The sequence below is a fragment of the Heptranchias perlo genome, chromosome 15, assembly GCF_035084215.1.
Source record: "Heptranchias perlo isolate sHepPer1 chromosome 15, sHepPer1.hap1, whole genome shotgun sequence".
NCBI lineage: Eukaryota > Metazoa > Chordata > Chondrichthyes > Hexanchiformes > Hexanchidae > Heptranchias > Heptranchias perlo.
The window spans coordinates 31,612,306-31,639,114 of record NC_090339.1 but is presented as its reverse complement, the minus strand read 5'-3'; the positions used below and the strand labels follow the sequence as shown (position 1 = coordinate 31,639,114).

General features: G+C 40.9%; 2 protein-coding genes across 6 annotated transcripts in view; both read left to right on the top strand.

The window, feature by feature from the left end:
- ccnb3 (cyclin B3) overlaps positions 1-10,525 on the top strand; it is an 80,257-nt gene extending 69,732 nt beyond the window's left edge. For 4 of the 5 annotated variants that reach the window (XM_067996660.1, XM_067996658.1, XM_067996657.1 and 1 more), the window contains 6 exons: positions 1,283-1,375; positions 2,441-2,578; positions 3,372-3,527; positions 4,582-4,731; positions 7,090-7,220; positions 8,994-10,525. In XM_067996660.1, the coding sequence (XP_067852761.1) occupies positions 1,283-1,375; positions 2,441-2,578; positions 3,372-3,527; positions 4,582-4,731; positions 7,090-7,220; positions 8,994-9,069 (744 nt within the window). In that variant the 3' untranslated portion in view covers positions 9,070-10,525. The remainder of the gene's footprint in view (positions 1-1,282; positions 1,376-2,440; positions 2,579-3,371; positions 3,528-4,581; positions 4,732-7,089; positions 7,221-8,993) is intronic. The other variant, XM_067996661.1, reaches the window with a different exon arrangement.
- Positions 10,526-15,764: 5,239 nt separating this feature from the next.
- mars2 (methionyl-tRNA synthetase 2, mitochondrial) lies at positions 15,765-24,800 on the top strand. The gene is made up of 3 exons (XM_067997013.1): positions 15,765-16,255; positions 20,487-20,821; positions 21,487-24,800. Exons 1-3 carry the CDS (start codon positions 15,922-15,924, stop codon positions 22,696-22,698), a joined length of 1,881 nt encoding a protein of 626 aa, XP_067853114.1. The 5' UTR covers positions 15,765-15,921; the 3' UTR covers positions 22,699-24,800.
- The last annotated feature ends 2,009 nt before the right edge of the window (positions 24,801-26,809 follow it).

The following is a 26,809-nucleotide window of genomic DNA, read 5'->3' as shown; positions in this document are numbered from 1 at the left end:
CCCCATCCACCACCCTAAACATTCACTCCCTTCACCACCGGCGCACAGTGGCTGCAGTGTGTACCATCCACAGGATGCACTGCAGCAACTCGCCAAGGCTTCTTCGACAGCACCTCCCAAACCCGTGACCTCTATCACCTAGAAGGACAAGGGCAGCAGGCACATGGTAACATCACCACCTGCACGTTCCCCTCCAAGTCACACACCATCCCGACTTGGAAATATATTGCTCTTTCTTCATCGTCGCTGGGTCAAAATCCTGGAACTCCCTACCTAACAGCACTCTGTGAGTACCTTCACCACATGGACTGCAGCGGTTCAGTGGCTCACCACCACCTTCTCGAGGGCAATTGGGGATGGGCAATAAATGCTGGCCTTGCCAGCGATGCCAACATCCCATGAATGAATATTTTAAAAATCTATTAATAGTTGGAACCCTCCTCCTTACTTCCAAAAACTGCATTGATCTTGTAGGTTTTGCAATAAGGTTGTTGTGGCTTCCAGATAATACAGTCAGTCTTTAATTCCCCAATTTTTTTTTAATACCCAGTGCTCTGCATTTACATTGAAGAGCTGTTTTGAATTTGGATGTAAATTGTAAAAGCATTCTGTAACATCTACACAAAAGCACGGATGCCACTCACACAGGTTTGTTAATCATGCAACATAAGTTTCATCAAAGAGTTGATCATTGCTTTGCTGTTTCTTGACCTTCAAAAACAAGCCAGATAAATATCTGGCTTGGGATGGGGTTAAAAGGTGGTGCAGAGGTAAGCTTAGACAGAAAATCAAAATTCTGTGGAACGTGACTGTTTCTGTGACCATGGTGGAAATGTGAGAATGAATTGATATTCTGGAGTTTTGATTATTATTGGAGGCAGGGAGATATTTTGCACTTTTGCGTAGGTGTTCAAATGGATTTGGTAGTCTGCGATGGAATGAATTGTACATGGTCTGATTAGGAGAGGGCTTGAGGGGTCAAATGCCCTCCTCCTACTTCATGTTTTCTTACATTCTTATCAATTGCAAAGGCATCTTAATAGTTGCAGAGCCCATAGTTTGTATTGATACATGGGGGTGGGGGGGGGGAAGAAAAAGAGAGAAAATCATTTTGTTGTGTTTATATAATTCAAGGGGTAGAAACCAGACCCAATTGGAAGTTGAAGCTTCCTGATGTGCTTCTGTACTTTCTGTCTGTGCTTTGACCATTGGTCTAACACCAAATTCATGTTCGGATACATTATGATCCACTCCATAACAATGTGATCCTTGTGCCTGACAGGAGAAATTTGTTCTGAAAGGCTATATGGAAAAGCAGCCTGACCTGAACATCGAGATGAGAGCAATCTTGGTGGACTGGATGGTTGAGGTACAGGTAGGTACAATATTCACCTTGAGCTTCAGACCAATTTGCACTGATTTTCTTAGTACTGGGTTAACTTAAAGTATGTTGGCTTGTTCTATTTATTTGCTTCACTCTTCCACAGGTGTGTCCCTGTACTATTTGCCAACCATGGCCAAGAGGGCTGCCAGACTTTGCAGGGTATTGAGGGCAGCCTTATGAATAACTTCCCGTTCTCTTTTGTCTTCCCCCACCCCTCTTGCAGGTGGGATGTGCTTCTCCTCCATTTAGAGCTTTCCTTGTAGAAGGACTGAGGTTGGAAATTCAGTGTATGGAAGAAACAAAGCCACTTCCTGTGGCACAGTGCACAGGGGCTCCAAAACACTTTCCTTCAATTGCTTTAATTTGCACACTTCATGAGGAATGAAACTGGAGGACTAGGTTGATGATGGAGACTGTGTAATATTGGCTTGTTTCATGAAACATGATGAACTTTGCACATCCAGCCACCATACATAATATGCTTTCAAGAGTGAAGCCCTTTTGAGAGTTTCAGAGCACTTCAGCTGAGCCCAGAAAGCAAAAATCAAATGGTTTACTATAATCTCAACATTCCAGATTTAATTAATTAATAATAAAAAAAGAACAAATCACAACAGAAGGAGCCTACCAGGGACAATTGTATCTTTAAAAAAAGTACTGAAAACAAAGAAATTCACTAATTTCCAGCTGTTTATTTTTTTGACCTGAAGGTTTATAACCATCTGCCAATCCACAAATTTCTGTCAGCAATAGCAATTAACCTCAAGATGTGTCTATTCACAATTATACTTTGTAGCCTTAAAAGGAGAGGCCATTAAGCACAATTGTGTGTTAGCAGTAGTAAATCATTGTGTTACAATATACTCCTGTCGAGATAAAATAAAATAGTACGTCCTCTGACTTCTAGACATTACCATGAGAGATCCACTACTGTTGTGTAACATACTATGCTGGGTGTAACCCTGTTGTATATAATTTAATGTAATGTTCATTACCCTATAATAATGCACTTGCTGTGATTCTTTGGCCTAAAGACCTAATTTTTGTTTTCAAAAGGAAAATTTTGAGCTAAACCATGAGACTCTGTATCTGGCAGTGAAGCTGGTGGATCATTACCTGGCGACGACTGAGTGCATGAGGGAAACGTTGCAACTGCTGGGCTCTACTGCCATCCTCATTGCTGCAAAGTTTGATGTAAGCACTTTTTACCAGTCTTTATATGAATCTAGTTCTTTACTGGCCTCCCCTCTTCCACCCTCCATAAGCTTGAGCTCATTGAAAACTCTGCTCCCAGTATCCTAACTTTGCACTAAGTCCATTCATCCATCATCCCTGCAGTCGCTGACCTACATTGGCTCTCGGTCCAGCAACACGTCGATTTTTAAAATTCTCATCCTCATGTTCAAATCCCTCCATGGCCTCATTCCTCCCTATCTCTGTAACCTCCTACAACTGTCTAAGAACTCTGCGTTCCTCCAACTCTGGCCTCATGTGCAACCCCACTTCCTTCACCCTACCATTAGTGGCTGTGCCTTCAGCTGTCTAGGCCCTAAGTTTTGGAATTCCCATCCTAAACATCTCCATCTCGCTCTCTCTCTTCCTTTTTAAGAGGCTCCTTAAAACCTACCTCTTTGATCAAACTTTTGGTCACCTGTCCTAATGCCTCCTTCTTTGGCTCGGTGTCCATTTTTATCTGAATATGCTCCTATGAACCTCCTTGGGACGTTAAAAGTGCTATATAAACGCAAGTTGTTTGCCCTTTAAGGGAACAGACTTGGGAATGGGGAGCGGTTTAAAAGGACAATCACTGTCGTTAAAATGGCAACATAGTGCTAGGCATTAAGCAGTAGGATTCAGATTTCTACCCCCCCATGCCAAACAAGGGGCATAGATGTGCAATCTGTGCTGTTGGGGCAGGGACATTAGTTGGAAAGGGTGCTTGGTACCTTCAGTGTGGATTGGGTTGATGCATGTTTGTCATTTTTAGGAGCGGTGCCCTCCCTGTGTGGATGACTTTTTGTACATCTGTGATGATGCATATCAAAGGGAGGAACTGCTTTCAATGGAGGTGACCATTCTCCGAACCCTGAAGTTCGACATCAATATTCCAGTGGCCTATCGGTTCTTGAGGAGATATGCAAAGGTTGGTCACTTTATATAATTGGAACTACAATTTTCTGTGCCACATGCCCAAGTGTACTAGTGGGTGAATTCATTCTGACCTCCAGCACACAGGATGTTTTTATTTTGTTTTGCTCCCCGTTTCTCCTGAAGACACTGACAGTTTGAGGGATAGTCCCATAGGTACCTCATCCAAATGGTTATTTTTTCTGAGGCGATAAGAATAGCAGGTGTAGGGAACAGAAAGCCATGCTGGTCCAGTAAGTGGTACTGTTGAGGATATGAGTTAATGCAGATTGTTAGGGTAGTGCGGAGAACTTTTGTCTGTATCCAACTCATGGTTTAACCAACCTAAGGAGCGTTTTACTAGTTGATACTGGGCACTAGGTATAAATGGTGCTATTCTGCACACAATATTGAAGACTGTACAAGGCACCATTGACCAGCACAAAGCTACAAAGTTGCCTTCTTTTGTCCCCCCTCAAAAACAAAAGCAAATAGAGAATGAGGCTGTATAGGGAAAGGTTTTTTTTTTAGCATGCTACTGTTTTTAGAAACAAGTCAGAATTTGAACATGACTATAGATACTAAATATTATCTAATTGCTATTTATTTGGGGGAATTAATATTTGAGCTAGCCTTGGGGAAAGGGTAAAAAAATTATATAAAAATAAAAAAGCATTCTCAACTGTCCAACTGAAACTCTGTTTGACATCTGAGAACCATTCCTGATCTGTTGATTTACAGAAATGTCAAGATCACTAATCTTGCCTCTAGTTTGACATAACTAAGATTGTAAAGGGCTGCTTGGAGAATATTGTACTGTTGTATCATAATTGCTTGATATAACACACATTCATTATTGGGGGGGAAATAAATGCCCTTTGCTGGGTTGAAGCACTATCTGGGTGTCAGAAGGGACAGTTTAAAAAAAACGGCATGCCAGTGAGTTTAAAAAAACAGCACAGTTCATTTCCAATCTACTGGAAAAGAGGTAATGTCAGTTTAGTTTTCACACCACTGTGCTAGACTAATCTGTCTGTGTTTTCTCATAATGTGAATATTAATGTTTGCAGTGTGCTAGAGCCAACCTCGAGACACTGACGCTTGCCCGATATATCTGTGAGTTGACCCTGCAGGAATATGAGTTTATCCGGGAGAGTGCTTCCAAACTGGCTGCATCCTGTCTGCTGCTGGCCCTGAAGATGAAGGACCTTGGAGGATGGGTGAGTGCTAGTTACCAATCGCTGTATTACAGACTGTGCGGTCTAAATTGGGCCGCGTAGCACCCGTTTGGTAGGTGCTACATGGACTCCTAAGAACCCAAAATGGCATCCGGAATGCACGCGCTCACTTCTAGCATGATGTGCGCTGGATGCCATATTGATCTAGGCATTCGCACACGCACAGGTAAGTAACGCCGGCACCACGTAAAGTAGGTAGAATATGCGGTAGATCAGTGTGCAGTGCTGATATAAAGGGACAGATGCGAATTTGGAACTCGACGCTCTAGCCAACGCACTGTCTTAACCTTGCACAACTGAACAGGTGTTAAACAGCATGGAAGACCCCCCCCACCCCTCTCCTCCACCCCAGCACCAGTGCTATTTAAAGGGATCATGCAGGAGTTACAGGTTAGTTGCTGGATTATGGCTGCAGATGCATTTGTATCTGTTTTTGGAGGTCTCCTATAGTTGAATACTAGGACTAGGGGACATAGCCTAAAAATTAGAGCCAGGATTTGCAGGAGTGAAATTAGGAAACACTTCTACACGCAAAGGGTGGTAGAAGTTTGGAACACTGTTGAAGCTAGCTCAATTGTTAATTTTAACTCTGAGATTGATAGATTTTTGTTAACCAAAAGTATTAAGGGATATGGGGCTACGGCGGGTATGTGGAGTTAGGTCGTATAACCCATGATGTCATTGAATGGCAGAACATGCTCGAGGGGCTAAATTGCCTACTCCTGTTCCTATGTTCCTATAATAAAGTTTCAATACTCTACAGGGAGTGGGCTGGCTAGCTGACAGGCAACAGCAAGGGCACTGGCAGAGTGGCAGGGGTGGGACAGGAATGCTGTCATCCTGAGAAAGGACAGCAGGTTCATGTTCCGTGGAACATGTCCCGCTTTCTTGCAGGAGAAGGTGGCGTGTGTGTCGATGAGTGTCCTGCAAAATGTTTGGGTGATGTGGCTGTCATGGTTGAATAGCTGCCAGTGAGTTGTGGTTGTGCGGCTTGCAATAGTGGTAATGTGTGAGGATGAGAGGAAGTGTGTGATAGAAAGAGTTTGTTGGTATGTGGGTGATAGGGGGTGTAGTGCATGGAGCAGTGGATGCGGCCAGTGGTGCAGGTGGTAAGAGTTGACAGTTGACCTCACTCACCTTGACCACTCGTGTCAAAGCATTGAACTTCTTCCTGCACTGTATCCATGTTCGTGGTGCTATGCATCTGGCATTGACTTCGTCCACTATTTCCTTCCACTGCCTCAGGAGCATATGTTTGGAGGGCCTCTTGGCACCCTCCCCCCTCGAGCAGATATAGGATGCCCCTCCTTCTGTCTCTAGTGCATCATCAGAGAACCTTGGTGCAAGCTCTCTCTCAGGCCCAGTATAAACTCAGATTGGTGGGGTCTGGTGTGCAGATTGGAGGATGTGGGATTTAGTAGTGCACAACCTTTATTCAATGTTTTAACATAACTCAACAGTTTGTAAACATAGGAATGGGACCTGCATCTGTGTTTTACGTGTGCGATGTCAGATCTCCTTTCAGACTCTGTGCGGACCCATATCTTTTGCAAATATCAGAGTCCCGCAAATGTTGAGCAACCCTGTTGTTGCTCATTAAAAATTCCAGAGATCCCATCTTCACCATGGTGCACTATATTGCTGCACAGATTCACTTCCTTATTGACTTCCACCATTTCCTGAAGCCACAATGCACCTCCCCTTTAGGAGGTGCAGGCTGCCTTTAAGTGGTGCTAGCCACTCGTGATATCTCGGCCCCCTGCTGGAGAGCAGCCAATGAACAGTGCATGCAGCAATCGGGTAAATCACCAGGCAGCATGAATGGCAGCGGGTTAATCGGGCACCGCAACCCCTGCGCCCGGTTTCAGGGGTTATCCAATATAACCCCGTGTCTCCTGTTCGTCTACACCTCTCTTCCATCTTCCCATACCACAGGGTTCTGGTATATTCCCTGCTTTCAAACCTCTTGACGATGCTCTGAGCCAACTGTCAGGGCATGTGAGACAGTAGCCCAGTAGGTTCTACTTCCCATTTTTATTTTCTCTTCCCTTTTGGGGAAAGATAGTTGGCATCCCCAAAACGGTGCTGCTGAGGTTGGGAACCGAGTGGCGGGGGCAGGAGGGAGAAGAGTCGAATCTGTGCTTCCAGCAATGTGGCACTATGCATTGGTATTCCCAACATGCCATCACCATGCGCCCTCCTTGCATTTTAAGTAATCAGGATATGCTGTTTGAGGATAGGATGAGCTCAGAAATTCATTTGTGTTTCACCAGATCTATGGTAGTTTTAAATAGCAATAAAATCAGGAAACGTGGCTTATTACTCCCTTTTGTGTTTCAGACTCCGACTCTGGAACATTACACTGGATACCAGGTCACTGATCTGCATTCGCTCATGAGGAGACTGAACCTTTTACTTTACAATAAGCCAGATGAGAAGCTGAAGGCCGTGCGGTACAAGTATGCTCACAAGTAAGAGTTTAACTGTGTGGCTGGCAACGTCTCGTTACACAGAATATGTTTAATATACACAGTGGAAGTGGCACATCTCACCTGTCAGGACCAGGTCATGGTGTATGAGAACAAGGCATGATAATCCTTAGAAAAAGATTATATGGAATTCTGATTTGTAGTTTCATAGGAACAGGAGTAAGCCATTCAGCCCCTTGAGCCTATTCCTTCATTCAATTAGATCGTGGATAATCTGTACCTCAACCCCATCTTCCCACCTTTGATCCGTATCCCTTGATATCCTTACCTAATGAAAATCTATCAACCTCAGCCTTGAAAGTATCAATTGACCTAGCGTCCACAGCCTTTTGGGGGAAGAGAGTTTCAGATTTCCACTACCGTTTGCATGACAGAAGTGTGGCCTGATTTCACTCCTGAATGGCCTCGCTCTAATTTTAAGATTGTACCTCCTTGTGTTAATTTCCCCCACCAGAGGAAATAATTTCTTTGAATCATTTAAACGCCTCAATTAGATCACCCCTCAATCTTCAATGGAATACAAGCCAAGTTTATGTAACCTGCCCTCAGTTTAACCCATTAACCCCCCAGTATCATTCTGGTGAATCTGCGCTGCATCTGCTCCAAAGCCAATATATCCTTCCTGAGGTGCAGTGCCCAGAATGAACACAGTACGCTGTCGAAACTTAACACTATACCAATGCATTAACACCCAAACAAAGTAGTACAAAGAGAAACTTTATTGAACCCCAACTTGTATACAAGTGTAAGAGCACCTCACACAATGGTTGAGGGTACAACTTCGTCGAGTCAATGAAACAGCTCCTGTTTATACAATTCAGTAGACAACGCCCACCTGTTACAGAATATGGCTCGGGTAGTTGGTCAATCAAGTAGTGAGCCTGCCCCCGAACATCCATAGCCATCTTGTTACCTTGCACGTAGGCCTGAGCAGATGTCAGTTATTTTCTTTCTCTCTACATTCCTGTTTCTCGTTATCAGTAGGGCTGGAGCCAGTCTCAAGGCTACATGGCCGTTCACTAACTATTATTATCATATTCTGTAGTCAGCTACACCCTTATCTTAAGGGAGGCCAGGCTGTGCTAGGCTTAATTATCAACATACCAAGGCTCAAACGTAATTACACAATTGTACTTACTATGTGTTTGTGGCTAATCCTATCATGTGAGTTAATAAAGAGTTAATATGGTCAAGTATCCCTTCATGCACTTCCACAGCGCCAAATGGGGTCTGACCAAGACTCTCTATAATGGAAGCCTCCCTTTTGAATTACAGCCCCTTTGAAATACAAGCAAATATTCAATTAGCCTTTTTGATTGCTTTTTGTACCTGTCCACTAGCTTTTAGTGATTTGTGTACATAGACACCCAAATCTCTATGCTCCTCCACAGTTCTTAGTTTCTCACCATTTAGAAAATACCCTTGTCTGTCTTTCTTTTGTACATATATACATACAGAATGGCCACTTAGGTGAGGTATCAGATTGTATTTGATGTCTATGTACACTAACCCATAGTTGGCAAAGAATAAAGATGCTGATTTTGGTTCACGAGATTATGTCTGATTTATAGAGTGTAGTCTAACTATGAACATGAGAACTGTGCTAGCGGAGTGGATGGGGAGTCTGAACTGTAATACACATTTCAATCGCTGACACTTCTCACCCAGTTCTTATTCCTCACATTCCTTCTCCTCTCAATACATCTATTTATCCTTAAGGGTTTTCATTGCATTTTTTTATTTTTAAATTCTTAGGGTATTCTTTGAAGTAGCAAAAATTCCACCCATGGATGTTCTGAAGCTTGAAGAACAGCTGAAGTTGGACACTTAATCTAAAGAAGAGGTCCTGACAGTTGTATCATCAGCACCATTGAAGCTGACCTTGTGTGTGTGTGTATATATATGTATATAGTGTGTAAATACTTGCACCATAGCTTAATATTTCTTCACTGTGATATCTCTGCTAAGCAGATATGATTGTGCAATTATTCATTATGGCCACTTCTTATAATGCAGCAAACACATTGAAAAATGGTAGCTGAACTAGATTTTAACCAAAATATAATTTAAAAAAATAAAAGATCGGAATAGGCCACTCTAGACTTAAAAAACCCCACTTTTTAAAGTCTTAAACCTTGAATACAACAGCTATACCTATTGGCCTGTCAAAGACATAGCCCAGATTGTGTTTTTTCTGTCACAATAAGTAGCCTCTGAACACATCATTGGGGCTCTTTGACTTCCTTTTTTAAAAAAAAGGCTTTTTGATCCTAGAAAGATTTATTGTAACAAAATTGTAACAATTCCTAACTTTGTAGATTAATGAACAAACTTATTTCTTGGAACAAAGTGTTATCTAAAAGAGATGCAGAAGTTTTAATCGATCAGCTTGTTGAAATAACTAAATTACTCGGGAGACCTGTTCTTAATAGTATAAGACTTCCTGTAGTTTTCCTCCCACGGTAGTGAAATGGCTTTATTTTTGAACTGAGAAAAAAGCTAATTTTCTTCTCTTTCCCTTCCCCTTTGCAGTCCCTGCTTCATTTTCAAAAATAAAAATTTTTGCCTCTCCTCTTTCTTGTCCCTGCCTGCAAGAGCAGCTAGGCAGTCTGCTCCTGGGTTCTTTTGTCAACAAAGTGCTGGAGAGTGACACAAGTTAACTTGATCTCATTTATATCTTTTCCCTTCCCCCTTCCCTCTTTCTTCTCCCTCCCCCCCCCCCCCCCCACCTCCACGCAACTCAGGAAATGGTTTTATTGCTACTCGGTCCAGCCAGTTTATGGTCCAGCATGTATACAACCAAACTATTCATTTTTTTTTAAAATGCCCAGTATTTGTTAAATCTTATTATTTTGCTGAGGGAAGAAAGTAATATGTTTGATCTTTTATGCTGGTGTAGTGTTTTTTGATTAATTTTAAATCTCTTAATTTAAGTATAAACGAAGGGCTGGTGTTTCAGGGACCACTATTACTGATACAGATCATCATTTTCAAGTACACAATTTTTCAATGTTGCTGTTAGTCGTGCCATTTGCGATAATGTTTCATTTGTTATATAATGTGTATTTAGAACTATTTAAGGTGTGCTTTGGAAAATATGTAATTTTTGGAAGTGTTCTGTATTTATGTGTTTTTTAAGCAAATAGCTTGTAATAGGCAAAAAAAATAATGAATATAATGTGTGTATTTGTATGTGTGTATATATGTATGTATGTGTTTGGATACTTCTGATCTATGCTTTCTGTATCTGTTCTTTAATAAGAGCCCTATTTCCATGTCTGAGTATGTCCAAGTTCCATTTATTTTCTAAAATAGATTAAATGTATTATCTTCCAACATATGTGGTTGGTGTGTATTTTTTTAAAAAAACAATAACCGTCAATTTTTGTCACTGTTTAAAGACTGCCAGTCACATTAATCAGAACTGGGCTGCTTAGTCACAATATGCAAATATGCATTAATCCTAAGGTATGGACACAGTAAGATTTTTAAGCAGAATACCAAAGTAGGTACTTTGCCAAGTGGGTTTGATGTTTTTGTTGAAATTTTTGTGCACATTAAGGTGAGGGATATTAGTGCTAATGGATCACTTTACTAGTTTTGGCACCAGGTGTTGACATCCAGAACTCCCAGATCAGGCATTGCACAGTCAGATCTAGAGTAAAACTCCCACTACTTTGTCCCAAGAATGTCTTTATATTTACTGAAGGGAAATGGTCATTTGCACCGAATGCAGTTTTATGCTAAGCACTGTCATCCACTGGGTGCTGAGTTCAGACTGACTCATACTCACCTGCTTCATATAATGTATGTACTTAATGTCCATTGGCCATATCTTGATACTAAGCCAAGTTAGCGCTTTATGAAGAGAAAATCAACAGTTGAAAACTAGGGTCAATGTAGCTTAAATGCATTGTGACTATGATCAAGGTCTATTGTTACTATGTAAGGATCCTAAGGCAAGGGTGCCACTAGTTCTGAGACCAAATGCAGCAAAGAGTAGTCTAAGTGATATTTAATTAAGATGTGGATTCATGTTCTATTATTGAAGTGACCTATTCTGTTTGAATAGATTTTGCAGTCACCGGGGTAAGTGAAACGTGTGAAAACCAAAGCAGTTGGCAGCATGAGATCAATGACCATCTGTAGTCTCATGATACAAAGGTTCAACACTTTGCTGCCTTAGTATTGCAATGGCTCCTTGAAATAAGTTCTAAATTTTGTCGGACATGTGACTTCTATAGTAGAATCATAGAATGATACAACATTTGGCCTATCGTGCCTGTGTCAGCTCTTTGAAAGAGCTATCCAATTAGTCCCACTCCCCTGCTCTCTCCCCATTGCCCTGCAAATTCTTTTTTTTATGGGATGTGGGCATCGCTGGAGCCAGCATTTATTGTCCATCCCTAATTGCCCTTGAGATGGTGGTGGTGAGCCTTCAGGTATTTATCCAATTCCCTTTTAAAAGTTATTATTGAATCTGCTCTGACCACCCTTTCAGGCAGTGCATTTCAGATATAATAATTTGGTGCATTTTTAAAAAAAAATTTCATCTCGCCTCTGGCTCTTTTGCCAATTACCTTAAATCTCTGTCCTCTGGTTACTGACCTTTCTGCCACTGGAAACAGTTTCTCCTTATTTACTCTACCAACACCCTTCATGATTTTGAACACCTCTATTAGATCTTCCCTTCTCCTTCTCTGCTCTAAGGAGAACAACCCCAACTTCTCCAATCTCTCCACATAACAAGTCCCGCGTCCTAATGCCATTCTAGTAAATCTCTGCACCCTCTCTAATGCCTTGACATCCTTCCTAAATTGTGGTGCCCAGAATTGAACATGGTACTCCAGCTGGGGCTTACCCAGTTGTTTATAAAGGTTTAGCGTTACTTCTTGGCTTTATAAACAGAAGCATAGAGTACAAAAGTAAAGGATCCTGTGTGCTTTTTTAACAGCCTTCTCAACTTGCCCTGCCATCTTCAAAGATTTGTATACGTACACCCCCAGGTCTCTGTTCCTGAACCCCCTTTAAAATTGTACCATTTTCTTCCTACCACAATATCATTTCACACCTCTGTGTTAAATTGCATCTGCCATGTGTCTGCTATCCTCCTCACTGTTTACCACATTTTGAGTTTTGTGTAATGAGTCATCATGAGAAGAGGCCAAAGTGGTTGAAGAGCTAAGTGAGGAAGTAGTACATCTTTTGGATGTGTTGTTTGACCATGTTCCCACATGAAGAATTCAAAAAATGGCCACCTGGTATCCAAAAGATATGGATAGTTTTTTGTTTGGTATTGACCATCTTTCTACTCTTACCCTCCCTGACCGCCAAACATTTTTTCTTCTTGCTCTGGCAAAGGCATGATTCTATGATTCAATCACAAACAAAACCAATTTTAAGGATAGATTCTATCCCTATTGTCAGTCAACAGTGGCATGAAAAAAGATTCAATCTTGTTGCTCAATTGATACCATCAAACAACAGCAGCTTGCATTTATATAGTGCCTTTTAATATGGAAAAACATCCCAAAATGCTTCACAAAGACATGAGGGAAAAAGGTCACCCAGCCAAAAAAGCAAAGATTAGGAGGTGTGGCTAAAAGGTTGGTCAGAAGTGGCTTAAGGAGGGTCTTAAAGGGGGAAGGGTTTAGCAAGGGAATTCCAGATAGCGGGACCTAGGCAGCTGAAGTTGGGTGGGGAGGGGGGTGGGGAAGGTGGTGTTGAGGTAAGGTTGGAGGCGGGCAGCCTTTGTGGTGGAGAGAGTAATCAACCACTTTTTTAAAAAAAACACATCCAACTGGTCATTCATCTCTTTGCTGTACGTGGGGCGTGGCTGGTGCAGTATGGCTGTTGCGTTTGCTTTCATAACAATCACTGCTCCAAAGTAAACAGTCATTTTGAGATGTTTTGATATGAGGTTCTATATAAATGCTAGTATTTCTATTTTGTATTTCTAGATATTCTCGTCACTGTGAACTAAAATCTTAACGCAGTTAGTTTCTGCATTCGCATGCAAACTATCAAAGAAAGCGTGAGGCCATTACAAATCATATTCATTCATTGCTTGGCACCTAATGCACTAAAAAATGTTAATTTTTTTTAATGAAAGGTACTCAATGGGGGTATAACAATATGTTACTGACCAATTTTTCCTCCAAAAAAGTTTTTGTTTTTAGTTAATAAGAACAAATTAATCTCCTGTGGTGATGCTTATGATGAATCCAGTTTTGGAATCTGCCAAGCCCTGAAGGCAACTCTCCCTCCTGTTCCCAGTAGAGCCACGTATGAATGAGGTGAGCACTATTAATGAAAGCATTAAATGCATTTATTTTAAATAAATCAGATTTCTCCATTGCTGTGAAAACCCCTTGAATAAATCCTTCCTGCCATGACCAAACCCCAAACTGGCTTTGAGGTCCGGTGACCAGCACCAAGGTCCTGTCAAGTTAAGAAGGGAGAGGGGAGGAAAGGTTCTTAAAAAAGGTTTCCCCAGCAGTATGGAAACTGGTATTATAAATGTTCAGCTACATGTTTTGACTTTTGATATTTTATAGATTAGATTACGACAATTTAAGTGCTCCTGACATTTAAGGAAAAAAAAGTCTGACTGCTCAACAAGGCAGGAATTTGTGGACACAGTAGACACGCTAACCTAGAAAACACTAACTTTAATATAGCTGACACCTCAAGAATGGCCTTGATTATAAACCCATGACATGTGAAAACAAGTAGTTACATGGGCTTTGTCACTCACCCTGTGGGTATACACAACATTCCTTCATTTTTATTGGAGGGAAAAAAACATAAGTGCATAAAGGCCTGAAAGAAAAAATTCAAATGTTGAACCCACAACATTTGTGATGCATTCTGATTAATTTTAAGTATTTTATATTTAATATAGATTTTAAATCTATAAAATGAAAAAAATGACATTGGATTTTCAACAGACCAAATGAACCACCACTTCCCCAAAAGTTACCTCAATAGTCACGCTCCCATTCCAATCCACTGCAGTTTACAGAGGCACAAACAACTATCTAGAAATTCCACATCGTTCACCTGAGGAAGGAGGTAGCCTCCGAAAGCTTGTGAATTTAAAATAAAATTGCTGGACTATAACTTGGTGTTGTAAAATTGTTTACAATAGAATTAGAGAGTTTGTGGAGGGATGTATGACTAGAGACGATCACTCAAAGTATGAAGCTAGGCGATGAGGGATTTGAAGATTAGAATGAGAATCTTTATATCAATTTGTGGGGGCAAAAGGAGCCAGTGAAGCTTGGCACGGTTGGGAGTGATGGGTGTGAGACTTTGTGTGGGAGAAGATGCAGGTCAAAGTTCATGTAAGACTAGACTGTGCAACAGTAGGATGCTGCTGGATATTTTTGTGTTCCCATTGTTTACCAGTGTGAATCATTGTTTTAATTTTCCTGCAAAAAGCATTAGTGCAAGTTATTTGAAATCTGCAGGATTAAATTAGTTAAGCATCTCTTATGGATGACATTTCAATCATGAGATTCTGTGCTTCCCATGGAAATTTGTAATAGCATTGTAGTAAAAATTATCTAGAGCAAAAATGTTATATTTTGAGTTGAATAAAAAGTTAATATCAGTGAAGTGGCTGGAATTGATCCTCCCTTAGCCCAATCAGGATAGGGAGATGAAATGTTGGTACAGAACACGGAGAGGCAGCAGTGCATTTGAATAAGAATTCAAAATATCTTTTTGGGCTGAATAATACTTTGATGTGTGGAATATGGTTTGAGAGTTGATTGCTGCCTCTGGATCCAACTGAGGGTGTTGGGAATTTACTGAAGGAGAGTAGACCAACCAGGTGCTACATGCTTGACCAGAAAATTAAACAGATTAGGACAGGGAGACAACTCTAACAATTAAATTAAAAATATATAAAGTGAAAGACAGATGTTACTTTTCCAGCTAATAAAAAAAAGTTTAATCCAACTGTAGAGAATTTAGAGTTGATCATTCACACAGTACTCCAGGGCACTGATGATGACTGACCAACCAGCCTGCCTCATTAATAGAATTTGGAAAGGTTGAGCTGTCACTGGCGGTGGGATTCTTCCCACTTGCCTCTAGATAACCCAGCAAGCCAATGTCCTAATGGGTGGGCTGGTCCTATTGCACAATTTTAGCTGCTTTAACTCTTGTGGGCACTGAGCCTTGACTTTGTCCCTATGGGGAAAGAGTGTACACACTAACGCAGGCAAACAGAAGCTTCACAGACATAGATGGTAACCCAATGCCATGTTTATATTTCAGAGACTCGAGCTAAACACAAAAGTGAAATGCCGCAACATCTATTTCAGTCTAGACAGGCTCCTGTTTCTTTTCATCGAAGATCTGGTACCAAACACCAATCTGCACAAACCAGGGCAGCACTTCCCACCGATCCTTCTCTACGCGCATGTGCAAAGAAGCTCGCGGAACATTCCGTATTACGCACGCGCACACGAGACCCACATGCTGATTGGCTGTTAATGGGCATGCGGCTTGTGCTTCAGGGACGAGCGGCGGTCAGTGCGCAGGCGCGAAGGCTCCAGTCGGGGTAACGAGCCTGCTGAATAACGTTACCGGTGACCGGCCCGAGGGGGAGGCCTCTGGCAGTGGAGGATGAAGGACTCCCGGGAGCGGTAGCCCTGTCGCACCCGTCTCCGGCATGAGTGGCTCCGCGTGCTTCCGAGTTGTGCGTCTGCCCCTTGAGCTGCCGTCTTTCGGGGCTTGGTGCCTCTTGTCTCCGAGCAATGTGCGGGCCCTCGGCTGCCGCCTGCCCCCGGGCAGGGTATTAGGAGGCCGCGTTCCCGGTTTCACCGTCCGCGCTCTTTCCTGCCCCTATTCGGTGTCCGCGGCCGGCCTCAGCCCTTTCTTCGTCACTACCCCCATCTTCTACGTGAATGCGGCTCCTCATATCGGCCACCTGTACTCAGCGGTGCTGGCGGACGCCTTGTATCGTTCCAAGATTTTAATGGGCCACGAAGCCAAGTTTGCAACAGGTACCGGCAATCAGCGAACCCCGCAGCAGACAATTTTCCTGTAAACAGGCCTGGAAGGCTCTTTCTGGTGTTCCTCGTTTGTTTATAAAATTCAACGTAGAGTTAGCAGAATTAATTTGGGACAAGCTATGCACTTATATAGAACATTTACATTTAAAAGAAATTCTGCTGCTAATCGTGTGGAACAGAGTACTATAAGTTTTAAAAGCAAAATACTACGGATGCTGGAAGTCGGAAATAAAGCAGAAAATGCAGCAAGTCAGGCAGCGTCTGTGGAGAAAGAAACAGGATTAACGTTTCAGGTCGATGACCTTTCGTCAGAACTGGAAGAAGTTGAAGCTTTAGCAGTTTTTAAGCAACTACAGTGCTGGGCAAATTTGGGGGGGTGGGGGTGAAGAGAGGAGAGGAGAGGAAAGAACAAAAGGGAAGGTCTCTGATAGGATGCAGGGCAGGAGTGATTAAATGACAAAAGGGATGATGGTGCAAGGCGAGGATTAATTTGTGGTGCCTCAGTAGTAAGATTTAATGGGACACAATTACAGCTTTGATGCAAAATAAATGATTTATTTGTTAATCTGAATAATTCATAAACAAAATGGAAGTTTGCCCTTTCAGATGTGTACTGTCTGCTCTGGAGAATTTTACGGCAGGATAAGTTCCTGCATCCTCTTTTTTTCAAAGCTGCTCAGCTGCATTAGTTGTAGGGATAAAGTTATTTAGCAACAGATTGTATATCTGCTATAGAAGGAACTTGTGCAGTGTTTTTATTTCATAGTGGGTACAGCACAGGAGGAGGCCATTTGGTCCATCGTGCCTCTGTTGGCTCTTTGAAAGAGCTATCCAATTAGTCCCACTCCCCTGCTGTTTCTCTATAGCCCTGTAAAATTTTTCCCTTCAAGTATTTATCTAATTCCCTTTTGAAAGTTACTATTGAATCTGCTTCCACCACCCTTTCAGACATTGCATTCCAGATCATTACAACTTGCTGTGTTTTTAAAAAAAAAATGTTAGCTCATGTCTCATCTGGTTCTTTTGCTGATCATCTTAAATCTGTATCCTCTAATTACCAACCCATCTGCCACTGGAAACAGTTTCTCCTTATTTATCCTATCAAAACCGTTCATAATTTTGAACATCTCTATCAAAACTCCCCTTCTCCTTCTCTGTTCTAAGGAGAACAACCCCAGGTTCTCCAGTCTCTTCACATAACTGAAGTCCCTCATTCCTGGTACCATTCTAGTAAATCTGTTCTGCACCCTCTCAAAGGCCTTGACATCCTTCCTAAACCGTAGTGCCCAGAATTGAACACAATACTCGAGCTGAGGCCTAATCAGTGTTTTATAAATGTTTAGCATAACTTCCTTGCTTTTGTACTCAATGCCTCTATTAATAAAACCCAGGATCCCATATGCTTTTTTAACCTTCAAAGATTTGTGTATGTGCACCTCCAGGTCTCTCTGTTCCTGCACCCCCTTTTTAAATTGTACCATTTAGTTTATGTTACATTTTGGTAGAATGAGAAAATGCATCACTTCTCACTTCTCTGCATTAAACTTCGTCTGCCCATTTTGCTAGTCTGTGTCCTTCTGAAGTCTGTTACTATCCTCCACATTGTTTACTACATTTCCAAGTTTCGTGTCATCATTTTGAAATTATATCCTCAATACCCAAGTCCAGGTCATTGATATATATCACATAGAGCAGTGGTCCTAATACTGACCCCTGGGGAACACCACTGTAAAACAACCGTTCACCACTACTTTCTGCTTTCTATCCTTTAGCCAATTTTGTATCCATGCTGCCACTATTCATTTAATCTCATGGGCTTTAATTTTATGTCCATTATGTGGTACTTTATCAAATGCCTTTGAAAGGCCATATACACATCAACCCCGCTACCCTCATCAACCCTCTCCATTACATCATCAAAGAACTCAATCAAGTTAGTCAAACACGATTTTCCTTTAACAAATCCATGTTGACTTTCATTTATTAGCCTGTACTTGTCCAAGTGCCAATTTATCTTCTCTAAATTGTGTCTCAAAGTTATTGTCTCTAAAAATTTCCCCACCACCGATGTTAGGCTGATAGGCTAGTAATTGCTGGGTTTACTCCTCTTTCCTTTTTCGAACCTCCGGCGCCGTCCCCATATCTAAGTAGGATTGGAAGATTGTGGCCAGAATCTCCACAATTTCCACCCTTACTTTCCTCAGTAACATTAGATGTATTCTATCTGGACCGAGTGACTTTTCTACTTTGAGTACTGCCAATCTTTTAAGTACCTCTTTATCTATTTTTATCCTATCCAATATCGCTACTGCCTCCTCCTTTACTGCTACAGTGGCAGCATCCTCTTTAGTGAAGACAGTTGCGAAGTATTCATTTAGTATCGTAGCCATGTCCTCTGCCTCCACGAAGATCTTTTTTGCCCCTAATCGGTCCCACCCTTTGACTACTGTTTTACTATTTAGATGTTTATAAAAGACTTTTGGGTTCCCTTTTATGTTAGTCGCTAATTTATTCTCATACTCTCTCTTTGCCCCTCGTTCCCTTTTTTAGGTCTCCTCTGAACTTTCTTTATTCATCCCGGTTCTCTACTGTATTATGAACCTTACATTTGTCATGAGCCTCCTTTTTTCTGTTTCAGTTTGAGGTCTATATCTTAAATATAGATATTTAATTAGGGGGAGCTCTAGCTTGGATACCCTTCCTTTCCGTCTCGTAGAGATGTGTGCACTCTATACCCAAACCAACTCCTCCTCGAAGGCCTCCCTTTGTTCAATTACTGTTTTGCTTACCGTTTTTTGATTCAAATCCACCTGGGCAAGATCCCTTTTTAACTCACTGAAATTAGCCCTCCTCCACTTAAGAACTTTCACATTTGATTGTTCCTTGTCCTTTTCCATAAATATTCTAAACCTAATGACATTGTGATCACTGTTCCTCAAATGCTCCCCCACTGAAACATGCTCCACCTCCCCCACTTTATTCCTCAGAACTAGATCCAACACTGTTTCCTTCCTGGTTGGGCTGGAAACATACTGTTCCAGAAAGTTCTCAACACATTTCAGGAATTCTTCCTCCTCTTTGCTCTTTACACTGTTAGTGTCCCAGTCTATATTGGGATAATTGAAGTTCCCCCATTATCACTATATAGTTCTTGCATCTTTCTGTAATTTGCATGCAAATTTGCTCCTCTATCTCCTTCCCAGTAAATAGAAAAATAGAGCATACCCACATGATATGTTTATCCAACAAGTTTGACTGTATGAGCTACATGTGATTAGAATTTCAAAATATACTGCTCTTTGGGGGAAGTTTATCATTGCTGTGACAATCAGAAAAAGGGATAATTTGAAAATATTTTATATCTTGTTTCCAGATTTCCAGCATCTGCAGTATTTTGCTTTTTGTTTATACGGAAAAGGGTTTGGCCCATTGCAGTTTTATAGTGAAATAATAAGGATGTTAGTCCATTGAATGAACTATTTAAACAACTCACTTTAAAACTTGGTAATATTTGTAATGACTGTTGCTACAGATGTCTTGTATTAAGGAAACGTGCTTTGCTGTGCCATACTAAGGGTAATGGTGTGATCACTAGGTGCAGCAGCCGGCTTTTTTTTCCATTTTGCTGGTACAGTAAAAGCATTTTTTGTTTCAAAACTCTTTCATGCTGCTTTGCTTGTAACAGTCATGGCAATTCTGCATGTAGCACATATTGCCTTCAGTAGAATATTGTAATGCTAATCACAAGTATGAATGAGCCAGCTTTTTTTTGTAAAATGAAAACTGGGAATGACACTGGGCTTTTTAACACGCCATAGTTGTCTTGTCGAAGTGAATGGATGTAGAAATTATAGATGACAAATTGCCCCCTTTATTTCCCACCCTATATAGGTCTCTCCAGGCCATTCATGTGCTCTCAGCTGCCAGCTGCTATTGGCTGAAGTGTGATATTGATAATGCTCTCTTCCCTTGTGGGTTGCATTTGTCCTGTGTTTCATACCAATTCCAGGGAAATATGGCTAAGATTAATATCTCTGCAATAACATAGGGCGGCAGTGGGGATTGGAATATGTGTTCAAATCCATATTCATTCACACTCAAGCCATATGCTGATGCTGCAGTGAACTGTACCACCAGTGGTTTTTCACTTATTGGAAATATTTATATATTGGGTGTTGGGTATTGTTGTGTACATGTGACACAGCTGCGAAATTTATTTCAGGTACAGATGAGCATGGCCAGAAGATTCAACAAGCTGCGGATGCTGCAGCTAAAGACCCATTGGAATTCTGCTCCAAAGTTTCTGAGGAGTTCAGGACATTATTCCAACAGTCCCTAGTTTCATACACCGATTACATTCGAACCACAGAGGAACGTCACAAAAATGCTGTCCAACATTTTTGGTGTGTTTTGCGTGAAAAGGGCTACGTCTACCAAGGAACATACGAAGGATGGTATTCCACTCCAGATGAGACTTTCCTTTCTGATTCGCAAGTTGTAGAAAGAAAAGATACAAATGGGAACATTATTAAAGTATCTTTGGAAAGTGGACACAAGGTAATCATATGCCTGACATTGGTTCAGCACTTTCCAACACAATGTTCAGATCTGATCGATTGCCTGAACAGTAGGAACATTATATGGGATCAATACATTGGGGTAGATGTTAATGGAAAGGAGCAATACATTTGGTTGCTCAGTATGCTGCTATATCCAGTATCTGAATTTTTCATAATGTTTCAGCTGCTTTGTGTGGCTTTTTTTTAAGAGCTTGTTCAAGCTTGAAAGAAAATTAAACATTTTCTCTACTTTTTAGCACTCAGTACCACAGTGATATGATGCAACTCAAACAATAAGCCAGCTGCAGAGTAAACCTTCCCTCTGCACTGCCTTAACAATGTACCTTAATCCAACCTCAAAAGAGCACACTCTCCTGCATCAGTATATTACCAATAGCCCACTTGCAATCCTTGTGAACTCTTCAAGTGAAAAATCCAGCTTTGTGCCATTGCTATATGTCTGGTGGAAGCTTGATTGAGGTGATGTTCACTCTTGAGTTCTTGGGTATTTCTCATCCCTGCAAATAAATTCTATGTTTCATACACAATGAGTACTGAGTTTTTTTTTAATCAAAGAAATCAAAATCCATCACCTGGGGAAAACTGGGGCAGTACAGTAATTGTATTTTGAAATTTATGGTAAAATTTATTTCTAACCAACAGGTAGAATGGACTAAAGAAGAAAATTACATGTTCAGACTGTCTGAGTTCAGACCATTGTTGTTAGAGTGGTTGAAGGAGAATCCACATGCAATATATCCTGAAAAATTCCATCATATTGTTGTCCGTTGGCTACAGGAAGAAATTCCAGACTTATCAGTATCGCGACAGAGAAACCGTTTGAAGTGGGGTATCCCAGTTCCAGGAGATTCAACACAAACAATTTATGTTTGGTTAGATGCCTTAGTCAATTACCTGACTGTGGCAGGTTATCCAGAGGATCATAATCATTGGTGGCCTACAGCACATCACATTGTTGGGAAGGATATTCTCAAGTTCCATGCTATATATTGGCCTGCTTTCCTGATGGCAGCTGGCCTGCAGTTACCAAAGCAAATCTATGTCCATTCACATTGGACAGTCAATGGCCAGAAGATGTCCAAGAGCCGTGGGAATGTTATTGATCCCATGGAACGATTTTCTGCGTACACAGCAGATGGCTTCAGATATTTTTTGCTACGACAAGGTGTGCCAGATACAGACTGTGACTATTACGATGATAAAGTGCTGAAGGTTCTAAATGCAGAGCTTACAGATGCGTTGGGAGGACTTCTTAACCGTTGCACAAGCACAAGCATGAATCCTGACCAAATCTACTCATCTTTTTCAAATCACTGTTTTCCTGAGAGGCAGCATAGGCATGACATGGCTTCTTCGAGCATAGCAATGACTGAAGACTACAAAATGATTGAATTGGTTGAGCAGCTACCTGTGGATGTTGAACACTATTTTGAAAAATTTCAGATTTATAAGGCATTAGAAGCCATCAATGTTTGTGTTCGGTTGACAAATGGCTTTTTCCAACGGCATGCTCCCTGGAAACTTGACCGAAAAAATTCTGAGGATTGCTGCCAGCTGGAAACTGTACTTCATGTCACCTTGGAGTGCCTGCGTGTTTACGGGATCCTTTTGCAGCCAGTGGTCCCAACAATTGCTAACAAATTGCTGTCACGGCTTGCTGTTGGCCCACATGAGCGAGACTGGGGACATTTGAATTTCTTGGCCAAATACCATAATAATATTTGCCTTTTCGAAGGAAGAAAACTGGGACCTGATACTGGACTCCTGTTTAACAGATTGGAAAGGATAGATAAAACACAGAGCACAACTCAAGGCAATTGGAAGATGATGAAATTACAATGTACTTTAAAATAAATTTGAACTATTTAAGGTGCTCAGAGTAAGCTGCAAATAATGTCTTAAAGATATTTTAAGCATGTTGACTGGTGATTTAAGAATTTTAATGCAAAAGTATTATAATATTTTTTACACCCAATTATCAATGCAATTTTCCTCTTTAGATATCTATATAACATCCTCAGCTCTGGTCCTAAATCTTTGCCAACATTGCTTTGTGATCCATGCCATGAGGTTGGCTTGGATTGACTCATCTTTACAATTTTAGGAGCAGTTTCAATGTCAGTGTGGTATGATTCTTTTAACAATACCTGTATATGTATCTTTAATTGTGAGTGAGTCTACATTATTTCTGCCTTATAACCCTCCACAGCAGTGATGTACATGGTTAATTTAAGAAAATACAAAGTCGATTAGATTTCATTAACCTGACTTTTAATTTTTAGGTAGTTTTTAAGTGGTCAAGGTAAGTTATTCTATTTGTTGTTCTGTGTGTATGGATTCATCAGCCCACTTGCTCTTTTCTACAGAAAAGGGCTCTTATTGAACTCTTTTTTTTCCTCGTGCTCTCCTCAGGCATTATCTAGGAGTTACAAGGTACTATTCAGACTGAGCCGTTTAACGCTGTCTTTTTCCCTCCTCGCTTGGTGTGGTGGAGATTGGGATCAAAGCTGTATCCTCCCCCCACTACTGTGACACTTTGCCACATTGCTGCCCTAGTTTGGACAGTTTTATCAGAAACTTATTGCACTAAATAAGATTGAGTCAAAAGTATCAGGCAATCAATCATGAGATACACCACATCAAATTTTGGATATACAAACTACCTTTTGGGTCCATAATTCTGTTACAACTTAAATTGTGAATGAACAAATACTGGCCAATTTTGAAGCGAAAACAGTTCTAGTGAGTGGAGAAGTCAGAAGTCACCTTGACTAGGAGCACTTTTCTATTTGTGCCAAGACACTGTGCTCATAAAGATGGAGATCTGATGGGCACACTCAAGCAGTCAGTATAACATAGCTGATGGTGGAAGAGCTTTTAGAACTGGAGCTGGTGAGAAAGTGGCATGAAAATGTAATGCCTCCATTGTGTGAAGTGCTGATGATCTTGGTCATGCCAAACTACATTATTAATGCTCAGTAGTTTCAGCTTTGGTAATTAAGCATTTTGCATCTAGTAAACTGTAAGAGAAATGAGATGACTGAGAAACGTCAGCTTTTGAAAGTCAGCACCACTGATAACTAATTATACTTCTCCTACCTCTATATTTGCTGACTCATATTCTGCCCATCATTGATATTTAGGCTTAAAATCACCTTGGCTACAGACTGTGATCCTGGGTAGTCATTGTATCTGAACACTAATACTGCACAGCATTTTTAAACCCTTGCATCTTTCTCTTTATTACCCATTTTATTGTTCAGTTGTGCAGGCCTTTTATCTGTCACTCCTTTCTGTAACTCTCTTAATTGAGATAGTCCTTGCACAGGTTAGGTGAAACTGCTCTATACTGCATTTACAGTGGCCTGATTCATACTAAGGAGCATGGGTAAAAAGGTTTATTAATTATGGATTTGTTTGTATGTCTGCCTATAAATCTAAACCAATGCTATCTCTCAAAACAAAGCCAAGAGTTCTTTAAACTTTGCAATAATAAACTAGGTTCGTGCATTTTGACCATTATGTAAGAAGCACCTAACAGATCTAGGTGAAAGGTGCAAGTGTGTTAGTGTGTTGTGATGATCAATTGTAATTATTAAGCAGAAAATTAAATTAATTCATTCTTCAACAAAAATATTGGAAGGGTGAAACCCCACCTGGCTTATGCTGTCTTTTCAGTCCTATTTCAAGACTCAGTTAGACTGCTTATCAGTTTATATATCCCAATCCCATATTCCTCTACTTTTTGCTTTTCAGTCATCAAACCTCTTTTCCAACACTTCAGTTGACTGTTTACTGCACTAGATGGCAGTAGTTCATAAATCAGTGGATGGAATTGTGAAACTGTTAATCCCTGAATTCAACATAAATTGAATCCGCAGTATTTTGCTTCAACATAAATTATGATTGTGTCTTCTATTTTTATTTTTACGCAAATAAAATGAAGATCACCTGTATATGGACAGTCATTTTATTTATGTGACAGCTTTTTGTACCCACGACGAAGCTAAATGGAGCGGTACAAACTTTCATAAGAGATTAAAATGGCAAAAAAAAACAAGCCTGAGATGATAATGGAGCACTATAATATATCCTGCAGCTTAATCTGCCTGGAATCAATATCTGGTTTAAAAACTAATTGGATTATAAAGTGTAACAGAGGAACATATTGGCATCTGGTGCCAATGATGGAGTATCAGATCCTAATTGCTGTTGAGTTATACGTTACATCAGCAGCTGCTTTTGTAATAAATGTTTGCACACTTAACTGCAATCATTTTGGACAGATGAAAGTTTAACAGAAAATCTGGGGAAATTATTAGATATTTTCATAGGAAATGTTTGTTCTGGGCAATCTATGGTTCCAGTACCTTCTGTTACAGTAACACAGTACACGAGGGTGCTGCTGAAGGTCTAATTCCAACAGGTTTGCAGGGAAAACACATCAGGCCACTGGATGTAGCTTCCTCCTGTGGCATGCAGGTGCCTACCAGATGTAGTGCTGAAACATAGATGAAGGTCTGAGGATTGATCACACAGACCACAGATCAATCATCAATTGTGATGGAGAGGATATGGGGTCAGAAGCTGAGCGTGGGGTCAAATAGGGCGCCGAGATTGCGAACAGCCTGGTTCAGGCTGAGACCAGGGTGAGGGATACAATCGGTGGCTTGGGAATGAAGTTTTAGGGGGGCCCGAAGATTGGAAGAAATTTTGGGTCATCCAGGACTGGATGTCGGACAAGCAGTTTGACAACAGAGGCAGTAGAGGGGTTGAGACAAGTGGTGGTGAGGTACAGCTGGGTGTCGTCAGCATACATATGGAACCTGACATCGTGTCTTTGAATGTTGTTGAGGGGCAGCATAAGAATGGAAATTGAAGGGAGCCAAGGATAGTTCCTTGGGGACTCCAGAAGTAATAATGCAGGAGTGGAAAGAGAAGCCATATATTACAAGTACTATGTATTACATAATAGTCTTCGGTATACATTATAAATATTACAGCAACACACCATCGACCACTCTTGTTCTAGTGGATAATGTAAATGACATATTTCTGAAGCATTACATTACAATCTAGGTAGCTATATTTGTGAGATGGTTGTGGGAAAAAACTGATACTATTTAGAGGAGTTGTATTGTTTCCTGAGAATAAGTGGGGAAATAATAGTTTATTTACTATGTATATGTAAAGTCAATTGAGCTAATACTTATATACTATATTGACTCTTTGAATCATATCTACTGCTGTCAAAAACAAACTACTTAATATAATTTGAATATAAAAAATAGGAGCAGGAGTAGGCCATACGGCCCCTCAAGCCGATCTTCGACATTAGCTTCACTTTCTTGCCCGATCCCCATGTCCCTTAATTCCCCTAGAGTCCAAAAATCTATCTATCAGCTTTGAACATACTCAATGACACAGCCCTTTGGGGTAGAGAATTCCAAAGATTCAAAAGCCTCAGTGAAGAAATCCTCCTCATCTCAGTCTTAAGTGGCTGACCCCTTATCCTGAGACTATGCTCCTTAGTTCTAGACTCTCCAGCCAGGAAAAACAACCTTTCAGCATCTACTCTGTCAAGCCCCCTCAGAATCTTATGTTTCAATGAGATCACCTCACATTCTTCTAAACTCCAGAGAGTAGAGGGCTGTTCTACTCAATCTCTCATCATAGGACAACTCCTTCATCCCAGGAATCAATCTAGTGAACCTTCATTACACTGTCCCTAAGGCAAGTATAGACCAAATCTGTGCACAGTACTCCAGGTGTGGTTTCCTAAAGCCCTGTACAATTGTAGCAGGACTTCCCTACTCTTGTACTCTAACTCCCTTGCAATAAAGGCCAGCATACTATTTGCCTTCCTAATTGCGTGCTGTACCTGCATGTTAACTTTCTGTGTTTCTTGTACGAGGACACCCAAATCTCTCTCAACATTTAATAGATTCTCACCATTTAAAAAATA

Coding starts and splice junctions, on each gene's coding strand:
- mars2 (XM_067997013.1), top strand. CDS start 15,922: ATGAGTGGCTCCGCGTGCTTCCGAGTTGTGCGTCTGCCCCTTGAGCTG. Junction 16,256..20,486: donor CGAAGCCAAGTTTGCAACAG/GTACCGGCAATC, acceptor AATTTATTTCAG/GTACAGATGAGCATGGCCAG. Junction 20,822..21,486: donor CTTTGGAAAGTGGACACAAG/GTAATCATATGC, acceptor TCTAACCAACAG/GTAGAATGGACTAAAGAAGA.